This window comes from Haliotis asinina, chromosome 2 (genome assembly GCF_037392515.1).
Source record: "Haliotis asinina isolate JCU_RB_2024 chromosome 2, JCU_Hal_asi_v2, whole genome shotgun sequence".
Classification (NCBI taxonomy): domain Eukaryota; kingdom Metazoa; phylum Mollusca; class Gastropoda; order Lepetellida; family Haliotidae; genus Haliotis; species Haliotis asinina.
In genome coordinates this window covers 35,047,770-35,069,872 of record NC_090281.1, presented here as the reverse complement: position 1 = coordinate 35,069,872, position 22,103 = coordinate 35,047,770, and the positions used below count along the sequence as shown (strand labels likewise).

Sequence of the window (22,103 nt, the reverse complement as noted above, 5' to 3'; positions counted from 1 at the left end):
ATAGTGATGCATTGATAGTTTTTTGTTTCTCCCATTGATTAACTGCTATCGTAGACTCAACAATTGCAATCCATTGATAGTAGGATGCAGATTCATTACAGCAATATATACTGAGGTTAAGCATGATGTCAAACATTCTAACCATATGACTACCTCCATGGCTATCGGAACTTACCTAGAGTTATCTTCCCTTCCTCTGAATGCCTGAGATTCCTGGCTTTGGTAACAACAATGGTAAGTCTCTCAGCACTGGGCAAATAGCACAGCGAGAACATCAGATCCCCTATAGCATGTTGCTGTGGAAACAAATATATCATTAGATATATATATATATACATACACTACCAACAAGAATAGTCTGTGAGAACATGGCCATTAGTGGTCTCCCATGTACCATGTTGCTATGGAAACAAGCATATCAAAGTATTTAACAACAGACCATGAACTTTGGATGGGAGGGTGAGGATGAACTTTGGTAGAGACAATGTATAGAATCCAGAAAGGAAACAAAACTCATTAGGTGGCAAATTGGACAAAAAATAAAATGACTCAATCTAACTCTGTCAGACCCATCACACAAAACAACAATTTGCATCAAAGCATATCTGTGACATCATTCTGTGTTGAAATACTCCATGATTTTTCAGAAATAGGCCATGTTCTGTGAGCAGTTTTAAGTGCAAAGATGCATCATGATGGCCTGTAATGACCCACAATCCATAGAATCTTAGGCGTGTGGGCCTGATTGAGAGCAAGGATGTGTTTGAAGTTAAACAACCTTATAACTCTCCATTCCCTAAAAATACTGGCCTTAGCTCCTGTAGTACCTCAGCTCCATTACTGTTGTGTAATGTAAGGTTACGAGGCTGTTCCCTTCTAGATAATGCTCAGCTCAGCAGGTGAACCATTCCACATGCCCTGAGAGTGTCGGGGTCTACAATTGATTGTCTTCAGCATGAATACATCTTGTTTAAGGAGACATGTGTTCTTTAGAATTTGTTATAAATACCACTAATGATATCTTGTCTGTCTCCTTTAGAAAGTGCTGCAAGATGTGGGGTTGCCAAGGTCATTGCACCTATGTTGGAGCATGCTTATACAAGTTTGTTTGTTTGTTTAATGCTGAACTCCACAATATTTCAGTTATTTGGCAGTGGGCAGTCAATAATCAAATCTGGACAAGGGAATCCCAGTGATGAACAGCATGAGCATCGATCTATTCAGCTGTGATACAATGACACATGTCAGCCAAGTCAGTGAGCCTTAACTCAATTCCGTTACTCGCCTCTCATGAGAGCAAAGGTTGTTGAAGATCAGTTCTAACGTGGATCTCCACTGGCTGTGTTGTTGCATGTGCCACTGTAGAGTATTTAATAATTTTTTGTGTGGGTGGGTTGATGGGTGGTGTGGTCATTTGTCTCACGATACTGAACAGTCTTGTACTTTACTCCTTAAAGCCAAATGCAAGGCAAGATAACAATAATTACCATCTTTTAATATAATGAGAGAAACAAACAAAGGAACACAAACAAATTCAAGAGTTCCAATAATGTTTTCCAGGTTTCATAGCCAACTTTGAATAGCACTGTGGGAGGAGATAATAATTAAAGAAATAAATAAAGTACTGGAATGTTCCTTTTTTGTTTCCCTCAGTACATCTGTTGGTATGACCAAAGGATAAAGCAAAGTTACTGACTTTATGTCCCATTCTTCAACACTGCACTAACATTACCTTAGTGACTTATGATCGCCTTAGCACTTTGTGAAAGGAGGTCATCATCATGATAAAAAATATTCTATACATGCAAGAAAAAAAATAAGCACACATATCACAAGGACACTAAATCATATGAAATAGTCATTGCTACTCACATCCTTTTTCTCGCATGGTATGATTCCCTTCCACAATATAACCTTTTCACTGAGGTCTACCAATTCCAGTGGCACATGTACTTGTCCAATACACTCATCCCGTGAAAACTGGTCATAATCATACAATAGCACCTCCAGAGTTGTCACAGCTAACTTATGTGGGGACACCTCGAAAACAAACTCCTCTTCAAATTCCGGGTTGACTGTTTTCCTGTGAATCTTGCTTTGTAATATACTCCTTTGTTCTGGAAGTAACGAAACTTTGCAATAGGGGTCGGCAGTGCCGCTGAAATCCCGCGGTACTAGGTCCCTTGCTTGTATCATATGTACTGTGAGTATTGATGTCTCCTTGTTGTACTCCATACTGAGGTTGATGGAGCCTTGTTGCTCTTCTTGGAGTGATGAGACGGAGCTCTGCCGTACTAGTTGCTGTAACAGAGAATAGGTGAGTGAGTGAGAGAGTGAGTGAGTGAGTGAGTTACTCAGTTTTCCTCCAATGAGGAAATGGGGTTTAATTTTGTACTTAAGAATATTTCACACACATGACAATGTGCATGTGTGTATATGTGGCAGCTTGTTATGTGACTAGCCCATATTTAAGCAGGTTTTACAATGTCAGCTCACTAAGATACCATGCCGCAGTTAAGCCTGAATACCTTGCTCAGACACATTATACTGACACCAAGCCAACCAATCCTTGTTGTAATCATTAATGCCGAGCAACAGGCAGGGACCAACAAGTACCATATTTTGACATATTTTGGGTTGACGCAACTAAGTCACAATAGGTAACAACAGGTAACAACAAAGCTGTTCATGAGTTAATCGTCTGAGGGTTGGTTAGTATTCCAAGAGAAACGAATACTTTAATCAGTGGGCTGTGCCTAAGTGAGTGAGTGAGTGAGTGAGTGAGTGAGTGAGTGAGTGAGTGAGTGAGTGAGTGAGTGAGTGAGTGAGTGAGTGAGTGAGTGAGTGAGTGAGTGAGTGAGTGAGAGTGATAAAATTCTGTTTTGAAACCAGATGCACACATTCCTGTGGGAAAACGCTTTTTCCAGATGATTAATAGGCTAGCAACTAGAAATGAACATATTTTACAGATAAAACAGTTCATAATAAAAATAACATACAATGTAAAGGAACCCCAAATGTTTCTTCATAAGCAAGACTGCCATATATTTTAGACTTGCATGGTCTTCTTGTATATATTTGCTGATGGATTGATTGATCAAATGAGTAAGACTCTGGCAAATCTAAACACTATTTTGGAAATGTCACTTAGTATGAGAGCAACATCCAAGCGGTGCCGGCTGTGGTGATTTACCACCTGCCCAAGACCTACAGTCTACTGCTGACAGTCGAAGGGTTTCAATCTGGGTTAATATAGGATTACTCGTCTGGGTACTGATAATGACATGTTGTAACAGGGAGGAGAAAATAACACATTGATGTAACAGAGAGAGGACAATATACTAGTGTATTATCTTACATAGTGCTGTAAGAAAGAGGAGAAAATCACATATTGCTGTAACAAGGACAAGAAAATCATATATTGCTGTAATAAAGAGGAGAAAATCATATATTGCTGGAACAAAGAGGAGATAACTGTATATTGTAACAGAGAAGAGGAGATGGTATAGTACTCCAACTGATGTAACAGAGAGGAGACAATGGAACTCTGATGCGAAAGAGGAGACGATGGAACAATAATGTAACAGAGAAGAGACAGTGGAACACTGATGTAACAGAGGAGAAAATGGAACAATAATGTAACAGAGAAGAGACAGTGGAACACTGATGTAACAGAGGAGAAAATGGAACATTGACGTAACAGAGGAGACAACAGTATTTTGCTGTTACAGAAAAGAAACAATGACTGCTGATGTGGAGCAGTCAGAGTGAAATAGTGCTGTTCTAGACAGGAGACAATGGACAATGAAAAGTTCCATTGACACAAACAAAACAACTAACAATGTCAGTCCACTAAAACTGACACAGAATAACAAAACTTATTGTCCATAACAGGAAAATGTAAAAGAGGAAAAAAACATGATGACGTACCAGAAGGAAACCATGCATATATACAACAATCTTAACAAACAAAAAAGTGTCAAAAAAGATGTTGTTTCCGTAATGCATAAAACAATGTTGACACCATGTGGCTAAGCCATGCTCACTGAATGAAAGTGTCCGAATCTTAACCCTGGTGAAGACTGCATGCCTGTCTGACAAGTGTACTAATTGGTGGCATTGTCCGGATGGGGTAGCTATTTCTGTTTCCTTTGCACAGCAGTCCGGATCCGGAAGCTGAATATCTCGACTAACAAGACACAATAGATATATTTAGGCGTATTGGTAAAACCCTGGCTGCTAGTCTGGCAAAAGAACATACAATAACGTTACTATTTTTCTCCACACCAAATTGATAAACCAATAAATTACATAGCAAATCCCATGAAATTGTATAGATTTTATTCATTTTGATATCCCTATTAATTATGATATCACTGGCATAGCTAAACATAGACAGTCAAAGCACGTAGCAAGCCATGTTTTTTCATGCAAGCCCGAAAGTGTTATATCTAGATGGTATTGAGGGCTTTCATAGCCCAGGCTTTTTTTCATACTGGCAGCTACGTCCCTGCAATCTGTCAGCACACACTATACTGACTCCAATGTGATCAGTTAGTTCTTGCAGTGTAACTCGAAATAATGTCTTCAATGACCTGGCTGGGGATCAAACCAGCTACATACTGCACTGCAGATGTGGACTCACAATGGCAAGGCTGTCAAACTGACATGCCAAATTCGACCAAGTCGAATCATCTGTGTGATTAATCAAATTTAACAAATGGGACAAATCAGCCACTCAATTGAGAGCCCAGAGTCTGTTGTAGTTATTTGGCAAGTTGAATGTGGCAAGACCAATCAAACTGTGTTTTGGTGTCACATGGTAAATGTTTACAGACAAATATGGCTTCATCTGCTTCAAGAAAACCATCTCAAGGTTTCACGGGAGGAAACAGTGCTTTTTATGGTTCATTATCTGAGTCATGAAACACTATGGAATATTACGAGCAGGGTTTACTCTGAAAGCAAGAAGAAGAATGCTGTGCTGATGGTGATCAGCTTCACATTTCCGGAAAAGTCACTGCCACCTGCTTCACATGGTATCAGGCAGCAGATAATTGCTGCTAAGTCTGCCTCGCATATTTTGATATCATACAACAGAATGTAAAATAAACCACATTGAACCATGTGAATGGTAGCAAATCGACATTTATCACAACCACCAAAGATGTTGCACAGTGTATGGAAATTGGCAGATTGTAATGATGTGTCTCCGTGTCATACTTAAGTCCATGATGTCAGACAGTGTCCTCGGTTGAGGACACCATACAAACATTTATTGAAAAGAAACCCTGACCCGTACTGGCAGATGTGATCTTATCAAGATAACAAAACACATACTACTAGATACATATTAGATGATCCTGTGCACTAAATGCATTTGTGACAAGAGAGGCGGTACAACGAATTGGGCGAGTACACTTGGCTGCTACAGGCAGCTTGACGATTATGCACGTGCAATACATGCTAACCGTGACATGAAATCAACACCGCCACTGATTAACATCTGTCTCGCTACTGTGTAACACCTGTCTCAATACTGTTAAACAGATTTCAGTTGTAGTAAAAAATGTCCAAGTTCGGAAAACATGGGCAAATAGTTCATTCTCTGGCAAGGGAGATAGCATATAATGTTATCATGTATATGGACAAAAATTGTGCAACCAAAGTAGATTCTCTTTTACAAAGTAGCCTTGCTACTGGACTCTCAACAGCAACTTTAAAGCGCATTAAGGCAGAAGGTGGTAGGAGTGCGAGTGGACCTACATTTATCAGACCCACCAAGTTGAGCAAACCCAAAACTTGCAGTTACAAACTTGATGATTTCGACCGTTGTGCAGTCCGTCAATTTGTACAAAGTTTATATAGCGTAAAAAAACAACTACCCACTCTGGATACGATGTATGATATGGCAAAGTGCCAGTTGAACTACAAGGGTTCTAAGGAAAGTTTTCAAAAAAATCTCCAAGACATGGGGTTTAGGTGGCGAAAAATGCAGTCAAACTGTGAACTTTTAATGGAATGTAAAGACATTGTTTCCAAGCGTTTGCAATACTTGCGTGCAATAAAGAAATACAGAGAAGAAAATTGAACACTCATCTTTATCGATGAAACATGGTTGCATGTACACCACATTGCTCCAAAGTGTTGGCAACTTGAGGGTGAAGTCGTAATAAATGGGGTTCAACCTCCGTCAGGCACCGGACCTCGGCTTATTGTGGTTCATGCAAGGGGTGAAAACGGTTTGGTTCCAAATGCTTTGCTTGTTTTTTATTCCATACTCAAATCAGCAGACTATCATGATGAGATGAACTTTGATAATTTTTCCAAATGGCTCCAGGAAAAGTTGATCCCAAACCTTCCACTGCACTCTGTCATCGTTATGGATAATGCACCATATCATGGCAAGCAAGTAGGCAAATGCCCGCCAACCGCCAACAGAAAAGATGACATAAAAGCGTGGCTACAAAGGAACAATATCTCATTTCATGAGAAAATGCTTAAAGCCGAACTATTGTTTCTTGCAAAATCCAAAAAATCGGACCCTGTCTACATAGTAGACACGATGTTGAAGCAACATGGTCATGATGTACTATGTCTCCCTCCATACCACGCAGAACTAAACCCAATTGAGTTAATTTGGGCAAATGTGAAAAATTATATCGCTTCACAAAACTTGCAGTTCACAAAAAGTTCCTTAAGAGTTGCCATAAATGAAAGGATGTCTGCAATTGGTGCAAAAGAATGGTTGGAATGTTGTAAACATGTTAAAACAATTGAAGATGGTTACTGGCAACGTGAAATCGCAGTAGAAAGGGAAATTGACAGACTACTGATTGACTTAGGACTTGCAAGTGATTCAGACACCGAGACTGATTCAGAGAGTGATAATTAAAGCATGAATCAGTAAGTCCGCCTAATTTTCCAGCATTGTTGTGTCTTGTATAATAATTGACACATACTATATCAGGTTTTTACTGTTCCCATACTTTGTCATAAAAAAGAGTAATCTTTGGTGAGTTGTCTGTATTTTATATTTTTTTCGTCACTGACAAATCTACTGAGTCTGGTACTGAGTAATCCCCAAACCGACAAATTTGTGTACAAAGATATTTCTCACTGACTTATCAATGTCAAAAGGTATTTTCAGTTTTCTGTGCACAATTTTGGTGACCATAATAAAAATATGACAGAAATTTGGAAATATTGTTTGAATACTAACCATTTCTCTGGAACCGGTTATATAAATTTCCAAGACATATATTCCTGGTCAATCACCAGCGGAATTATGGACAAAAATCAGCCCGTACAGAGAAATAGGAACAAAATTATGGGATAAAAATATTTCCCCCTTGCTCCTCTCATTTAGCCACCACCATTCAGTAACAGTTAACTTTTAACATATTAAAAAGGTAAATGAAACACAATTAACTATATGTAGTTATTATCTATTTAATATTTAGCAGACGAAACATCAACTTTACCCATTAAAAACAACACCGCATATTACTTCGAATGATAAGACTGCAATTTCAGGCGTAAGATACTGATATTCCACACTAAGCTTTAGTTAAGACAAAGACAAATGGATGATTGGGGCATTGACAAGCATTTTAGATATTCAACAATTTTGTTAAAAAAAACAGGAAAATGTCATTTGCTTCGTGAAATGGATTGGTGGTCCTAAACATATTTGCTCAGTATATTGTGTTGATTCAATTCGTTGGGATTGTACCTGTTCCCAAATCGAGTGTGCTATAACAACTCATGCGTGAAACGCAAGGGGGGGGGGAAAATGAACTTCTCTATATTTATCAGACAACCTGTCTCCCCCTTGTTTCAAATGGATCGATCTGTGGGGCGTTCCAAAGTATGCAAACTGGGGTCATTTGTCAGGTCGTGGATCATCTTATATGTGTTTACCAGTACATGCCGTTACTATTTGTCATGAAGGGTGACTTTAGCAGGAAACTACTAAAAATAGGAGGTTAACCATAGAACTGAATTCTGGTTGTGATATGTTGCATGTGTGAAACAAGAAACCTGACATGTTATCTTCTAGCCACTGAGTTCTCAAACACCTTGATTACATCAAAACTGCACTACTGGAAGGGGAAATAACTCATTTGAAGGGGAAGTAACCTAAATGAGAGAAACAAGAACTGACCTAACCTTCCAAAAAGAAATGGAAACTGTAGAGCCAGGTTCATTGTTAAAGTCAAACAAATATAACTTCTTGCCTTACAATTATCAAAACAACTTAGTTACATGTAAAAGTGCATAGATGGAAGGGGAAATCACTCCAAGGAACTGGAACAGTCGTCAGCTTAATAAGTTTTAATTGCATGGTCAAGTTGATCAAAAGAATCAGCTGAATATCAGAAACAAGAAAGTTCATGCAATGTTCTTGCCATATAGTTCCCTCAACACCTTAATACTTACATCAAACTGTCAAAGTTGCAAAAACAAAACAACTGATGCAAATGTGGAACTGAATTATTGAATTAGATGCACACACAGCTAGGTAGATTAGGGTTAGGATCATTTTTAGATTTTTATGCGAAACAAGAAACCTTTTCTCTCTTGCCTAATTGCCAGACAGTTTTCAGTGCACGTCATAAAGGCTGAATATATTCAGCTGCAAGTGTCAGCAGTAATGGTGCTATATGTGCACCTAATGAACTACTCAGACCGGCGCCATTACACTACAACTCGCAATGTACTGGTGTTGAAGAGGACGTTAATATTGCCTTGTAGGAGAACTGTCAGTCACTGGTATAGAAGCATGGCTGGCTAGACATTTTCATCACAGTGTTATCAAGATACCTGATTATATGTGTATTTATATGTTGCTGTTCTGTCTGCTGGTTTCATTGTGAACATCGAAGTGGGCAGCTTTACAGCTGTGCAGACAGTTTTACAACTATATGGACAGATTTGGCCGGAAGTTAATTCAATCTTTGTTTGCTTTGGTTTAAGAATTTGTTTTTGCTTGGACAGTGAAACTTTTACATTAAGTGATATCTTGTAGGATATTCAGGGAAAGAAACCTTTCAAAACTTACCACAGGAGCAGTGAGTGGACAATAATTATTGGTCCTGTCTCAGTTACAGACAACATTCATAGATTTACTTAACTATCAGTACAAAATTCACTGTCCACCTGGACCACTGCAAACTTTTAATTAAGTGGTTCTGATGGTTTTTACTTGTCAAGACCCGGTAATTTCGCACACTGGGGTATATCATGATGAGCACATGATCAGTTTGGTACACATAAATAGTGGAGGGGTGGGATGTGTGGGGTGGTGTCAGTGGTTGGGGTGGTGGGGGGTGGTGGTTAATGACATGGGAGGGTAATGGGTAACTTGCTATGTACACAAATAATAGGGGTAGGGGATCGGGGTTAAGGTGGAGTGTCATTCACATGGTACATGCTTCCCTATAGACATCCTACTCTCGCCCTCTAGCCATAACTTATGAATGGTCTCTTAATTCTCTTTTATTAACCATAACTTTTCATCATTTTTAGCTCCCTTTAGAAAAAAGTGCTGATCATGACAGCTGTCTTTCAAAATTGTCGACTGATATGCAGAGTCATCAGTATAAATATTTCTTGCTTGACATCATTCTGACTTTATGTTACTGTATGAACTGAATGACATCAATGATGTCCAGACCATGTCAAACATACACTGTACACTGTTGTATGCAATGTGATGTCTGTAACCATTATTTTTATGAACTCTGGTATTGCAACCTCTACCTAACAATGCCTCAAACTGACCCTAAGACTTGCTGCACCTTGACAAATGCCTGAACACTTTTCCGTCACAACCATGAAATAAATACCTTCAACAATAACTAAAAATCCTCCAAAATGCAATTTATTGTCGACAAGTAGTTAAGCCAAAGCAACCAATGGGAATGTCTGTAAAAATACTATGTAATAACTGCATTCTGCCCCCAATCTCCTGACATCATTAATAGACAAAGCCCACCTTATTAGTACAATCGTTATAGACAACCTGAGGACAACCGAGAGCTATATATGACCGAACTGAGGCACAAAGCTTCTTGAAATCACCTAATGCTTGTGTCAATTCCATTCCTGCTTATAATGGTCATACCAAATCTTCTCCAAACCCTCTTTCCTGGGAACAGTATTTGAAGCAAGGTGGCTCAGAATAGCAAAGCTTTTCTACTAGCCTGATGTAGCATGAATCTGGAAAATTATCTGTTGCCCACAAGATCCTTTCTGTCTACAGAAGGTAACGGTATGCCTTGTTCCAAGAGGAAATTCAATTTCAGGAAAGACTACAGTCTGTGCCTTATACTAGACAGGCAAGTACAGATTCTTGTTGGCGCACTGCCTTAAGGCAACAATCTCATTCTCACAGTGTGATAAGATTTGCTGTCAATTTTGTCCTGGTTTTGAAAGATTTGAGTGGAAAGAAGTTGCTTGAAAATGAGTTTTTAGCATCTTCAAACACCTCTCCCATCTTCAAAGCTTCTAATTTTGGACTTTTTACATAATAGTGGTTTGCTCTGAGATACAATTGTTTACAGTTTAAGGCTTGTCATTCTCAATTTATTATATGAACTTTGAATCTTATTCCAAAGCAATATTTAAAAGAGGCCAAAAACCTATCACAATTATTTTTTTGAATAAGGGAATTTTTGAAGTTGAGAAATATAATTATTGTTCAGAGAACTATTGTGGGTTGAGTCAAATGGATTTATTGGTGGTGAGATTTGACACTAATCAATATTGGCATTTGGTAATTAAATTTGATTATTTAATTTCACTGAATGAGAGTGAGTACATTAGGGTGTTGAAATTTAAAAACAGATTTTTGTACTTTATTTTTTGTGAAGTTCATGGGGATTTTAATGATTTTGATATCAATCAACCCTATACAATTTCAGTTTTAATTGTCTTGATTGGCATGTTTACAAAGAAACTCTTAAAAAAAGCCAGGATATGCTCATCGTCTTGTAAACAACTATCACCGCATGACACCAAGTGTTTTGTAGTGAGTGAGCAAGTTTAGTTTTACGCCACTCTCTGCAATATTCCAGCTGAAGGCGACAGTTTTTAATAACTGAGTGTGGATCAGACAATCCAGTGATCAACAACATGAGCATCGATCTATGCAAGTGGGATTAACATGTGTCAACCCAGTCAGCGAGCCTGAACACCTGATCCCGTTAGTCACCTCTTACAACAAGCCTTGGGTAGCTGAAGATCAATTCTAACCCGGATATTCATGGGTAGCAGGGTTTCTGTTTATTATGATTCTAAAAATCTTTCCAGCTATATTTCACTGCCCATGGCATACTTATTTAATTAATCATAAAAACAAACTTTAAAAAGTGCTTTTGGACTGACCAACTTGAGATCTGATGCAAGAAAAAAACATTACCATTCAATTTCTAATGGCTGTTAGAGCTGATTTAATGTAAATTATGTCATCTGATGTCAGAGCTGATGAAATTTAAATTTCAGTCTCAGTGAAAGAGTATGGTTTTACGCTGCTTTCAGCAATATGTCAGGAATATGACAGCAGGAGAGACCACAAATGGGCTTCAAACATTGTACCCACATGAGGAATTGAACCCGGGTCCCAAATGAGTGAATGCCACTAGGCTACCCCATGGCCTCTTCAGTGTCTGATTTCATTAAACCAAAGTAATTTTAATTTTTGTATCTGATGTCATTAAACTAAAATTATTTAAATTTCAGTGTCTGATGTCCTTAAATGCATGAAATGTAAATTTCAGTGTCGGATGTCACTAGCTGATGGAGATGAAATTTTGGTGTCTGATGTCATTAAACAAAAGACATGTAATTTCAGTATCTGAAGTGCTTAAGCACATGGCACTTAAACTCACATGTCTCATATCATTAAACAAATGAATATGAAGTTATTAGAACTATGAAATTTAAGTTAAAATCTCTGATCATATTTGTCCCGATAATTGATGAAATGCAAACTACAAAAGAGTACAAGATTGATGGCATTGGACAATTCTGCCTTTGTTTGCTAACAACCTTGTCCAATCTAATTCAGGGGTGGAAATAACTATAAAATTGCTAGTGTACTCTGGTACAGTGGCATATGTAAAATCGCTTGCCCTGATAATTTTTCCACTATATTGGACAATTTTCTCGTTGATTTTTTAAATAAGAAACATAATTCACATTAGAAAGTCTACTGGACACAGGTACATCATGATATACAAATTTGCTTGCCCGACAGAAAAAAATGATGTACTTGGATGTCAGTCAATGGGCTATTTCCACCCCAGAAATTAAGATCAGATATTTTAGTTTGATTGATACCTTGAAACCTACTACTGTCTCAGGCAAACTTTGATCCTCAAATAGATATGAATAATGCATTAGATTTTGAGCTGATCATAAGTTACCTTTTGCCATGCTTTCATCAAACTATGTGAATGACAGCTGTTACAGAGAATTTTACTTGTGAGTGAAGTCAGAGATTCAAATCCATGCACATAAAAAAATCCTTGTTGATTTGTAAGAATGAAATTGACATCATATGAAATATCCACACTATTCCACTTCATTCAGAACAGCCTCATTACATTTGTTTTTGAGCTCAGAAATCAGATATACAGCAATACGTCCACTCAGTTGTAAAGAGAATTTAAAAGTCTCCACAATGATTGGCTGAACAGAAGTTCACACGATGTAAGATATCGATGTGGAGTGATAATAAAAAGGTCTGATTCAAATTAGATTACAGCAGATGCCTGAAATGAAATTACAGCACGGTGATGAGGAAAAATGAGAACCACATATTTTTCCGATCCTAAAGGTATTACACTGACTTTACATTGCCACCAATGAGAGTTGGATTGTGATCCTAATGATATCCGACTGTTGGATGCATGATCACAGTCAGATGTCAGCCAAGATACAGGGCTTCCACTGTTGCCCCTGACGATACTCTCTACTACTACATCAGATCATCATCAGTCTGGTGAGATTCAGAAGCATGGCCGATATTTGCAGGAAGACGAAAGAATCGGTCTAACTGGTCATCTCCAATGAAGTCAGAAAAGCTTAAATGGCTTAATATGTTGCCCATTAATAGTGACTGAAGATTGTGCAAGCCTTTGAGAGTTGGGTATATTGGATGATGGGGTTCAGCAATGGCTTGAACAGATTGGAAAAAAGGATTAGGAATGGGTCTTTAGTGTTGGTCTGTTTTCGATGGATGATCTGCAATGCAGAAAAAGAAGTGCTACAACTATTGTTCTTGTTACCAAATGGAACTGCAATGTTTTGCCAGTGCCTTGTTTAGGATGCTCAGTGCTTATGGTCTTCACTTTAGATCAAGGTGCTGATTTTGCATAAAAATTAGCATTGACTTTGAATGTGTCTACGGTAATTAGACTATTAAAGGTTGAAGTGATAATGTAAACATTTAAGATGACAACTATTAAAATTGGATTTGCTTGTTGTTTACAGCCATGATATTCCATGTACAATATTCCATGTAAAATAATCAAGTTTGGACAAAACAAACCAGTGATTGATACCATGAACAACAAACTCAAGTCACCTTCTTCAACACCTGAAGGTTGTTGGGAACAAATTATAACCAAGATTCCCCACAGGTAACAAAGAAAGAGCGACATATTTCATTTGGTGGAGTATCAAATGGGTAAAATGTCTATTGAAATTCCAAGCTGAAATGAGCATGTAAAACAACCAACCATGGTGACATTTCAGCTGGGTATATTTAAGTCATTGTGCAAAATAGTTTCCCTTCAGGCCAGTGACTGTGGAGAGTTACTGACTTGACTGGATTTTTACTAGCCACAGACTAGGGGGCCAGTGTATGTTTTGTGGACAGGCCTGAGGTAATCGCTTAAATAACCAAACTTCTTCCTTTACACAATGCCAAATATCAATAGATCAAGCTGCATTCAGATGAGTCATTATCACACAAGCAGAGACATCTAGAATACCTGTATATCATGACAGGGAAGAAGGTAAAGCCAAGTGCAGTGCTCAGACAATAAAACAAAATGACTGTATACCTTTCAAGTACATATATGTATCTAAATGTACTTATGAATCTCTAAATCTTTTATTGTGTATTAGAGCATCATTTTTTTATGTTCTATGTATTCTCAACATAGCAGTTTCGGGGGGAAAAAACATTTATTGTAATTCATATTTGAATTTCTTGCTTTCTTTTAAATTGTGGAAGTGATTGTTTTGTAAAAAGATAAACATTTTATATGACAGCACAGTACAAATTAGGTTCAAATTGGCCATGTTGGAATGAGGAAAAAGGTTGATAATGTTGTTGGCAATGACCAGTTGGGCGATGAGAAACAGAAAATAAAAATGATGCCCTTAATCAGTTGACAAAACTCAAGACACTTTTGACAAATGTCTTTTTCAACTTGCCCATGTGGGGAAACAAACCCTGGTTTTCAGTGTGACAAGCAAACACTTGATCCACTTGGCTACATCCCCTCTCTTCCTCGTGCATGTAGGCAGTATAACTACCCGAATAAAATCACTTCCATTGGGGCTCCTTAGAACCAATTTAATATCTACAATCCCTAGGTACAGCCATCAATATTTGCAAAGTGTTCTAAGATTTGTTTGACAGAAGTTGCAAGTTCCCAATTCCTACAAATATTGAAAAACGTTCAAGTTGTTTTATTTTTCATTTATTAACATGAATTTTAAAGTTGAAAATCTGGGAAAAAGTAAATGAAATTTGTGAACCAGCAAAGTAGGTTGTTCGACAAACTGTATGAACTGGAATATTTTAGTTCATTTATCTTTGAACAAGTAAGATAGAACTCTCAGTTTTCATGACCCCAAAGTACAATCTATATACTGAATTGCTGTGAAACAAAATGTGTAAAATTAAGGTTTGAAGACACAGATATCTAAACATTGTGAAAAAATAACTAAGTCTTGAAGTAAATATCTTATGAATGAAATATATCATGAATCACCATATATTTTAGATTGTAAAGAGAAATGTGTAACAAAATTTACCTTTTTGTCATAAAGTCTTGTGTCAATTTTAGTGAAATCGATAGCATCATGCATTGATGCTCTTCTTCGTTGGTTATAGGCAGGGGGTGGGGTTGATGGAACAGCCTCAGATCCCATCATTGGGCCGGTCAGCTTCTCACTGGGAAAGGTGAAGGCCAACTCTCGGAGACCAGGTATTGAGGCAGGTGTAACTACACCAGAGCTTATTTCTGTAACAGAAACAAAGTAACTATATTTATGAAGAAATACATATTTCCATCAGAAATTATCAATACAGTTGTTGTATATCAGATGAATAAAACACAATATGGAAATAAGCAGACTGGTCAAACTGAGGTGAGGTGAGGTGAGGTGAGGTGAGGTGAGGTGAGGTGAGGTGAGGTGAGGTGAGGTGAACTTTATGCTCATTATCACCTTGACCTGTCTGCATGTGTAACACATGCATGAGCATGCTTGTGTGTCTGTGCATGTGTGTGAATGCTTGTGTGCATGTGCCTGTATTTTCAGTATCAGAGACACACAAACTGAGAGTCAGAACTGAACAAAATTTATGCTATTTTGTAACAAATTTGGTAACAGTTTCAGTGATGTACTCATCTATATAATGACACAATAACATTTCTCAACACTAGAGGCCATTTGTGTGTCTAGTTCATGTTTATACAATTTTATGCGAAAGGGTGCATACGTCCATGTGCGTGTGCGTGTGTGAATGAGTATGAGTGTGAATGTATGAAACATACACCCTTTATGACAAAGTGCAAGATGCAATGAGCAATCTTTCCTGTTCGTCAGCTTATATATTTCAGTCAAAATGTATATAACAAACTATGGTTACAACAAATTGAAATCAGCGATGTGTTTGAATTTACTGTACGTATATACATATACATCATATACGCCATGTGAAATCAACATCACCAGCCACATGTCCATAGCTTTCAAACACATGCCTCACATTTATTGATTTATGTTACTGCAATCAGCAAGCTTCCTCCTTGTCAGCAGTTTAATCTGCTTCACAATATACAGTACTATCTCAACTCCCTGCAAATTATGGGTCTAAAGCTCTAGGACTATTCAATTATTTCCACCAGGCTCTCACGTTGCACTGATACCAACGTGGACTCAGCAAAGGAAACACATGTTATACTCCAGCTGGTCTGGGTTGCATCCATGTGACTGATACATAGAAATGGTTTCCATTCATTTATTTAATTTTCTCCTGCAGTTTTTCAAATATTATTGAATTATAAAACTAGGACGAAGAAATTTACGTCTGTTTTATAATCAACTGACTTTGCTTTTTAACAAATTACAAAAAGTGCTTTGTTGGGTTGAAATTTAATGGTTATGTAACTTCTTTTGTATGTAGCTTTAGTTTATGCTAATTTCAATTTATGAACCAATTTCATAAATTGCTTGATGGACAGAGCTGTAAGTTTTTGCCTATTTCTCATTTTATTTTAGATCTATTATGGATTAAGTAATTGTGTCTAACAACACTATGTAAAAAACTGATGGTGTACTGATATTTTATTTGTTTTGAGTTTGTTAAGTTCGTTCCAGCAAATCTTCAAGTCAAAGTGGAGGATTGCAGTTTTTCACAGAACACTTTGAAAAAGAAACAAGAAACTATAGCAACAGGAATAATTCATTACATTTAGTTACAAGTTGTGTGCATTTGACATAAAAAGAAAAATTACTTGATATTTGTTTCAGGTTTAATGCCACCTGACTCTTGGTATCATTGGAAATCACTGAAAGTCAAGAAAAGCTGACCCAGTTCTAAAAGAACAAAAATGTTCTGATTTAATTGTGTTATCATTACTCTGATTATACATTTTGATATTTACTCCACTTGTCATATTAATCATCAAACATCTAAACCTTCCAAGAAATTATGGTATGGCAGTATAGCCTAGTGGTTAAAGCATTCACTAGTCACACTTAATAGCCAGGTTTGATTTCCGACATGGGTACAACATGTAAAGCCCATTGTGAAATTGCTGGGAGTTTGTTAAGAGAAGCTTAAAACTAAACTTACCCACTCAGTTTCTCGTTCATGTACAGACTTGTATTCTTGAGATTTTCTTTTATAATCTTATAGTCTGTTGGCAGTGAAAACATACCAGTGAATTTTGTACCAGTGAAGTGTTTTATTTCTCTGCATTACATGAAACACTGAGATAGTAGGGGTAGTCGAAGTTATTGCTGAGCAGGTACTGCATGTGTGTTTGTTTCACTGTTCTAACTAATGCGCTGTAACCCTTTGTAATACAAACAAACAATAGCGATTTGAATCTATGATTGTTTGTTAAACAACTTTTATCATAAGTTAAATGAAATTCAGAGATTTAAATGCTCAATTGGCAAGGTTGAATTATGAGGATTTGCAAACTAAATTTCACTTTATTCTATTTACTTTTCTGTTCATAGTGACATTTTTCGGTATGTTCTCACTGCAAACTGACTGTTGCTGAATCAGTGAGTGAGTGAGTGAGTTTAGTAAATAATTGAGTCTGGACCAGACAATCCAGTGATCAACAACATGAGAATCGATCTGTGCAATTGGAAACCGATGACATGTCAACCAAGTCAACGAACCTGACCACCCGATCCTGTTATTCACCTCTAACGACAAGCACAGTCGCCTTTTATGGCAAGTATGGGTTGCTGAAGACCTGTTCTACCCTTGGACCTTCAAGGGTCAGCTGCATCAGTCCTCATGAAGGTAAAGTAACATTGATGATGATGATGATGATGATGATGATGATGATGATGATGATGATGATAAAAGAGAATTCCAAAAGTTTTAATTAACCATTTGCGGCATAAGCTGAACTTTCACAGCAACATATTATTACGCTGCACTGTCTATTCATAACTCTGGATACTTGTAAATGAATAAAGATAATGCATGTATTCAGAAATCAGTACCAGTGGCAATAGGTCATCAATATGCTCATATCTCATTATGCTAAAAAACACATTGATATCAAGATGAAAATAAACAATTTGAGTAAATATACAACACTGATTTTTTTAAACGAAAAATCACTAGGAATAAAGTCATTCTTTTTAGGATTTCAATATCACTTAAAACTCTTTTCAACAATTATTTCCTTTTCTCAACAAGTCCAAGATCACATGAAACAGGAGAGCTGATCTTCAAACAAAAATAGATAAATACTCCCATAGAACACCTTTGAATTCCTGAAGGTTGGCAAAATATTGACCAGGGCCATATCAATGAACTTTTGCGTGGTCATTGCATTGATATGTCCAGATTTTCCAATAGCACCACCATCATGGAATCAATTCCCATATCTTTCCTTCTTTCATCAAAACATTACTTTGTAATGGATTTCTCACTTGCTGATATCTTTGACAGGAACAAAGGTATTATTCCAACGAGATCAATGGTCTACTGGGAACACTGCCATACTTCCATGCCGATAAACCATGCACAGAGGAAACCTATCCCTCAGTAATTTACGGCCTTTCAAATTACTAGCACTAAAAGAATAAGCTGCTTTTCCAATACTAGAACCACATGGAATGAACAGGGACCGAATTAGGTATTAAAGTTCTCTCGATTCTGTCAGCCTGTAGAGAAATGGTAATTCCATGATTTCCACAAATCAATTGGTTACGTTTCCAAGACTATTTCCAGATCAAGTTTCTGCAGAAAGTTGGCAACAGTGTTTGATTGTTTTAGATATAAAGCAATATTTCAGTATCCCTATTTTAGGATTCACATCTTTTAAGGTGGAATCAAGCATGGTGTTTGTATGAAATCATTACAACTCTTGAATAGGCCTCAGTATAGTTTTTAATGACAAGGATTAAGTTTGATGAAGGTCTGTGTTTTGATTTGCATCATATGATGCTGTGTCTGTTTTTTCGTCTAAGGTACCAGGCAAGCTTAAGGTGCAGAGACCAAGCCCACCTCTGACTGGGTGTAAAAACCTTGGAATCAACTTTTTTGGTGTTGTCACCCCCCTGGTGCACAGTACAACCCTGTGCGCTTAGAAGAACCTTCAAATTGCCTAGCCTTTGTATGCATTTGTGATGGGTGGCACCATTTCTGCAGGATGTTCTCACCTTGTTCATGAAAATGTGTTTGAGTGGGATTGATTATGCTTAACTGCAGCATGAAATCTCAGTGAGCTAGCACTTTAAAACCAGCTTAAGTTTGGGCTAAGTCTTAAATGTGGCATTAAACGTCATTTCACCTCACCTCACCTCACCTCACCTCACCTCACCTCACACTTGTAAATTTTTATGATTATGAAAAGCATTTTGTCTGTGTTGTTTATATGTAGGGACTTGCAGAGTCTGATAGATTGCAGCAAGTATTTAAGAGCTCCACAACAACTTTTTTTGATGTACATGATTTATTTGATCAAACAAATTTTGAAAAACAGGTTTTGAAACACATTTACTCAAGGACATTTTCTTCTAACTATTGTAGCAATCTATGTAGTTAGTAATAGACCACCAACATCAAGGTCAGGACACCAAGAAACAACTTAATGTATTGCTTCTGTGCTTGGTAATGAAAATGACTTGCTGATAAATGTTCCAGAAACACGCCTGAAGAGGTGTGGTAGGCTTGGGGAGTGGTAGGCAAGGTGTCTAATTTTCCAGGCAAACTTAAGGTGCCAAGATCGAGCCCACCTGTGACTGGTTGTAAAACACTTGGAGTCAACTTATGAGTCTGTGTGCAGACTCTTTCCATGTTGTCACAACCGCTAGTATACAGTACACAACCTGTGCACTTGAAAGAACCCATGAGTCCATTAGGAAATGACCAGATGGTGGTCACATGAATACAAGCATACACCTAGTTGCAGGTATAGCAATGTGCAGTAAACTTGGACAAAGTTCTGTGACCATGTGTCCCAGTCCACCAAACAGTGAATGGGTACCTTGTAAGGATGGGAAAGCCACATTTACTCAGTGTGCCTAGTGGCAAAAAGAGTTGTATGATCCCCAGGGAGTTGAGATTGATAATACGATGTGCTGTTGAGACACATTAAGGGGCAAACATAATAAAGCAACTTGAGCAGTTGTTCTGAGCTAGATATTGGCTCTATACATATTTATGAAAATAGATAAATAACTAACAAATGTTTATAGAGACTTTCTGTGATAGATCTTACAGGTGCCATATTCAACATTACCAACAGCTTAAGCCGTCACCACCAGCTCTATTATTCAATACCAACTAAAGACCTACCTTCACAAGCAATCCTATTGTGTCTAAATCCAACTTCTCCAAACCCATGACATTTTCTTCTCTGAACGTATGTACACCTTGAGCATGACATGGTAAATGGTATCGGATGAATAATAAATGTTTTTATCATTATTAGTCTTCAGCATGGTGAGTAATTGCTCTATCCACTTGAATATTTGTCTGCCTTAAGACTGTATCTGGAAAGGTGTGAAGGTCAGAATATGAAAGCGTTTCTATCCTGCAAAGGTTTGTGTAAGGTTTTATAGCCATGCTGATTGAGTCTTGTGGAAGAAATTCTGCCAAATACAAATCTGATTTATTGCCATAGAAATAAACTGTGAATATTAACACTTCCTTTCTTAAGGTGTAAAAGTTATTCAGCGACAAACATAGAAAATTATTTATGAATATTTATAACCATTCTTTGTGTTGGATTCGTATTGTGAAATAAAGTTTATCATTTCTTCCATATTTCATTTTCAATAAAAGAAGCAATTATTTTCGGATAAACTTATCGGCTCTGTGTCAATGCTGAATGTCATTCTTCTCTGGAAGTAAGAGATGAATTATTGCAGAAATGTTGCCCTTGGCAGATGGAGGCTATATTGATGATATGTTTCTGAGGCACTTATTTCATTGCCATGCAAACTCAGTTGTCACAGCTACAAATTCTCAATTGAAATGGGAATGAAAACAGATGAAGAGCCATTGATAGTAATGATAATATTCTAGCACTGTTTTTCAATAAGTACATGGGTCAAACCACACTGACAGAAAATACACCAGGTTAGCGAAAAATGACCGGATCTTTTTCAGAAATATACAGGGTTTGGGGTGTCATAGTATCCCAGTTGTGGAGACTGATGCTCATGCTGTTGCCCACTGGATTGTCTGGTCCAGATTTGATTATTTTAAGACCACCATTATTCAGCTGGAATACTGTTTAGTGTTGCATGAAAAACATGAAACCAACAAACAAATAGGAGCAGAACAATGAATGGTCCCATTAAACTTACGATGACGACATAGACATTCTGCATTACTTGACACTTCCAGAAGAGATTGTAAACGAATGGCCCCAATAAGAAACTCTCCAATACATTGTTCATAACTTATGTGAAGAATCTGAAATGTATGACACTTCAAGAAAACCAAATAGTAAGTGAATTAACCCACCGAGCAACAATGAATAGTCCCTGAGGATCTCTGACACTGAGGATGCACACTAAATGACTGTCAGTAAAGCAGTACAAGAACGACCATATTTAAAAGAGAACATGAAATGAATGATCCCTAACTTATGATGAAGAACGGCAGAAATGCTTTGACATACACTACTTAAAGTGGTTGAGTTTGTGTGTGCATTTAGTTTTACACTGCACTCAGGAATATGCCAGCTATGTGGCGACATTACTTAAAGACTGTAGCCATATAGTTGCAGTATTGTTGATTCCAGTGATAAACAACAAAGGCCCTGGTTTTGTCAATGGAAAATTGTTTTCATCAAACAGGCATATTGAACATTTCACACATAAAATATGGCTAATAGATATTCAAAAGTTTCACAGTAGCATCATTAAGTTTTTTTATCTCTGTCAAACATATGTTGACAGGTGCCCAGCTGTTTTCCTACATGACAAATGTGATTGACATACATTTCATTATTACTGAAATGACAACCTGTTGCCAGGGTGGGAACAGTGTTGAGAAGTGAAACATACGTCAATCAATGGTGAAAATCTCACATTTCACAATGTTTTGTTTCTATCTCTAAAACACCTGTTACTTACCAACACTTATA

At 37.4% G+C, this 22,103-nt stretch overlaps 1 protein-coding gene across 1 annotated transcript in view; it reads right to left on the bottom strand.

Moving 5' to 3' along the window:
* LOC137272502 (synaptotagmin-1-like) overlaps positions 1 to 22,103 on the bottom strand; it is a 60,647-nt gene that overhangs the window by 12,462 nt on the left and 26,082 nt on the right. Inside the window, exons 2-4 of the mRNA XM_067804887.1 lie at positions 15,058 to 15,266; positions 1,873 to 2,301; positions 176 to 296 (exon numbers count right to left, since the gene is read on the bottom strand). Coding sequence (XP_067660988.1) covers positions 176 to 296; positions 1,873 to 2,301; positions 15,058 to 15,266 — 759 coding nt within the window. The remainder of the gene's footprint in view (positions 1 to 175; positions 297 to 1,872; positions 2,302 to 15,057; positions 15,267 to 22,103) is intronic.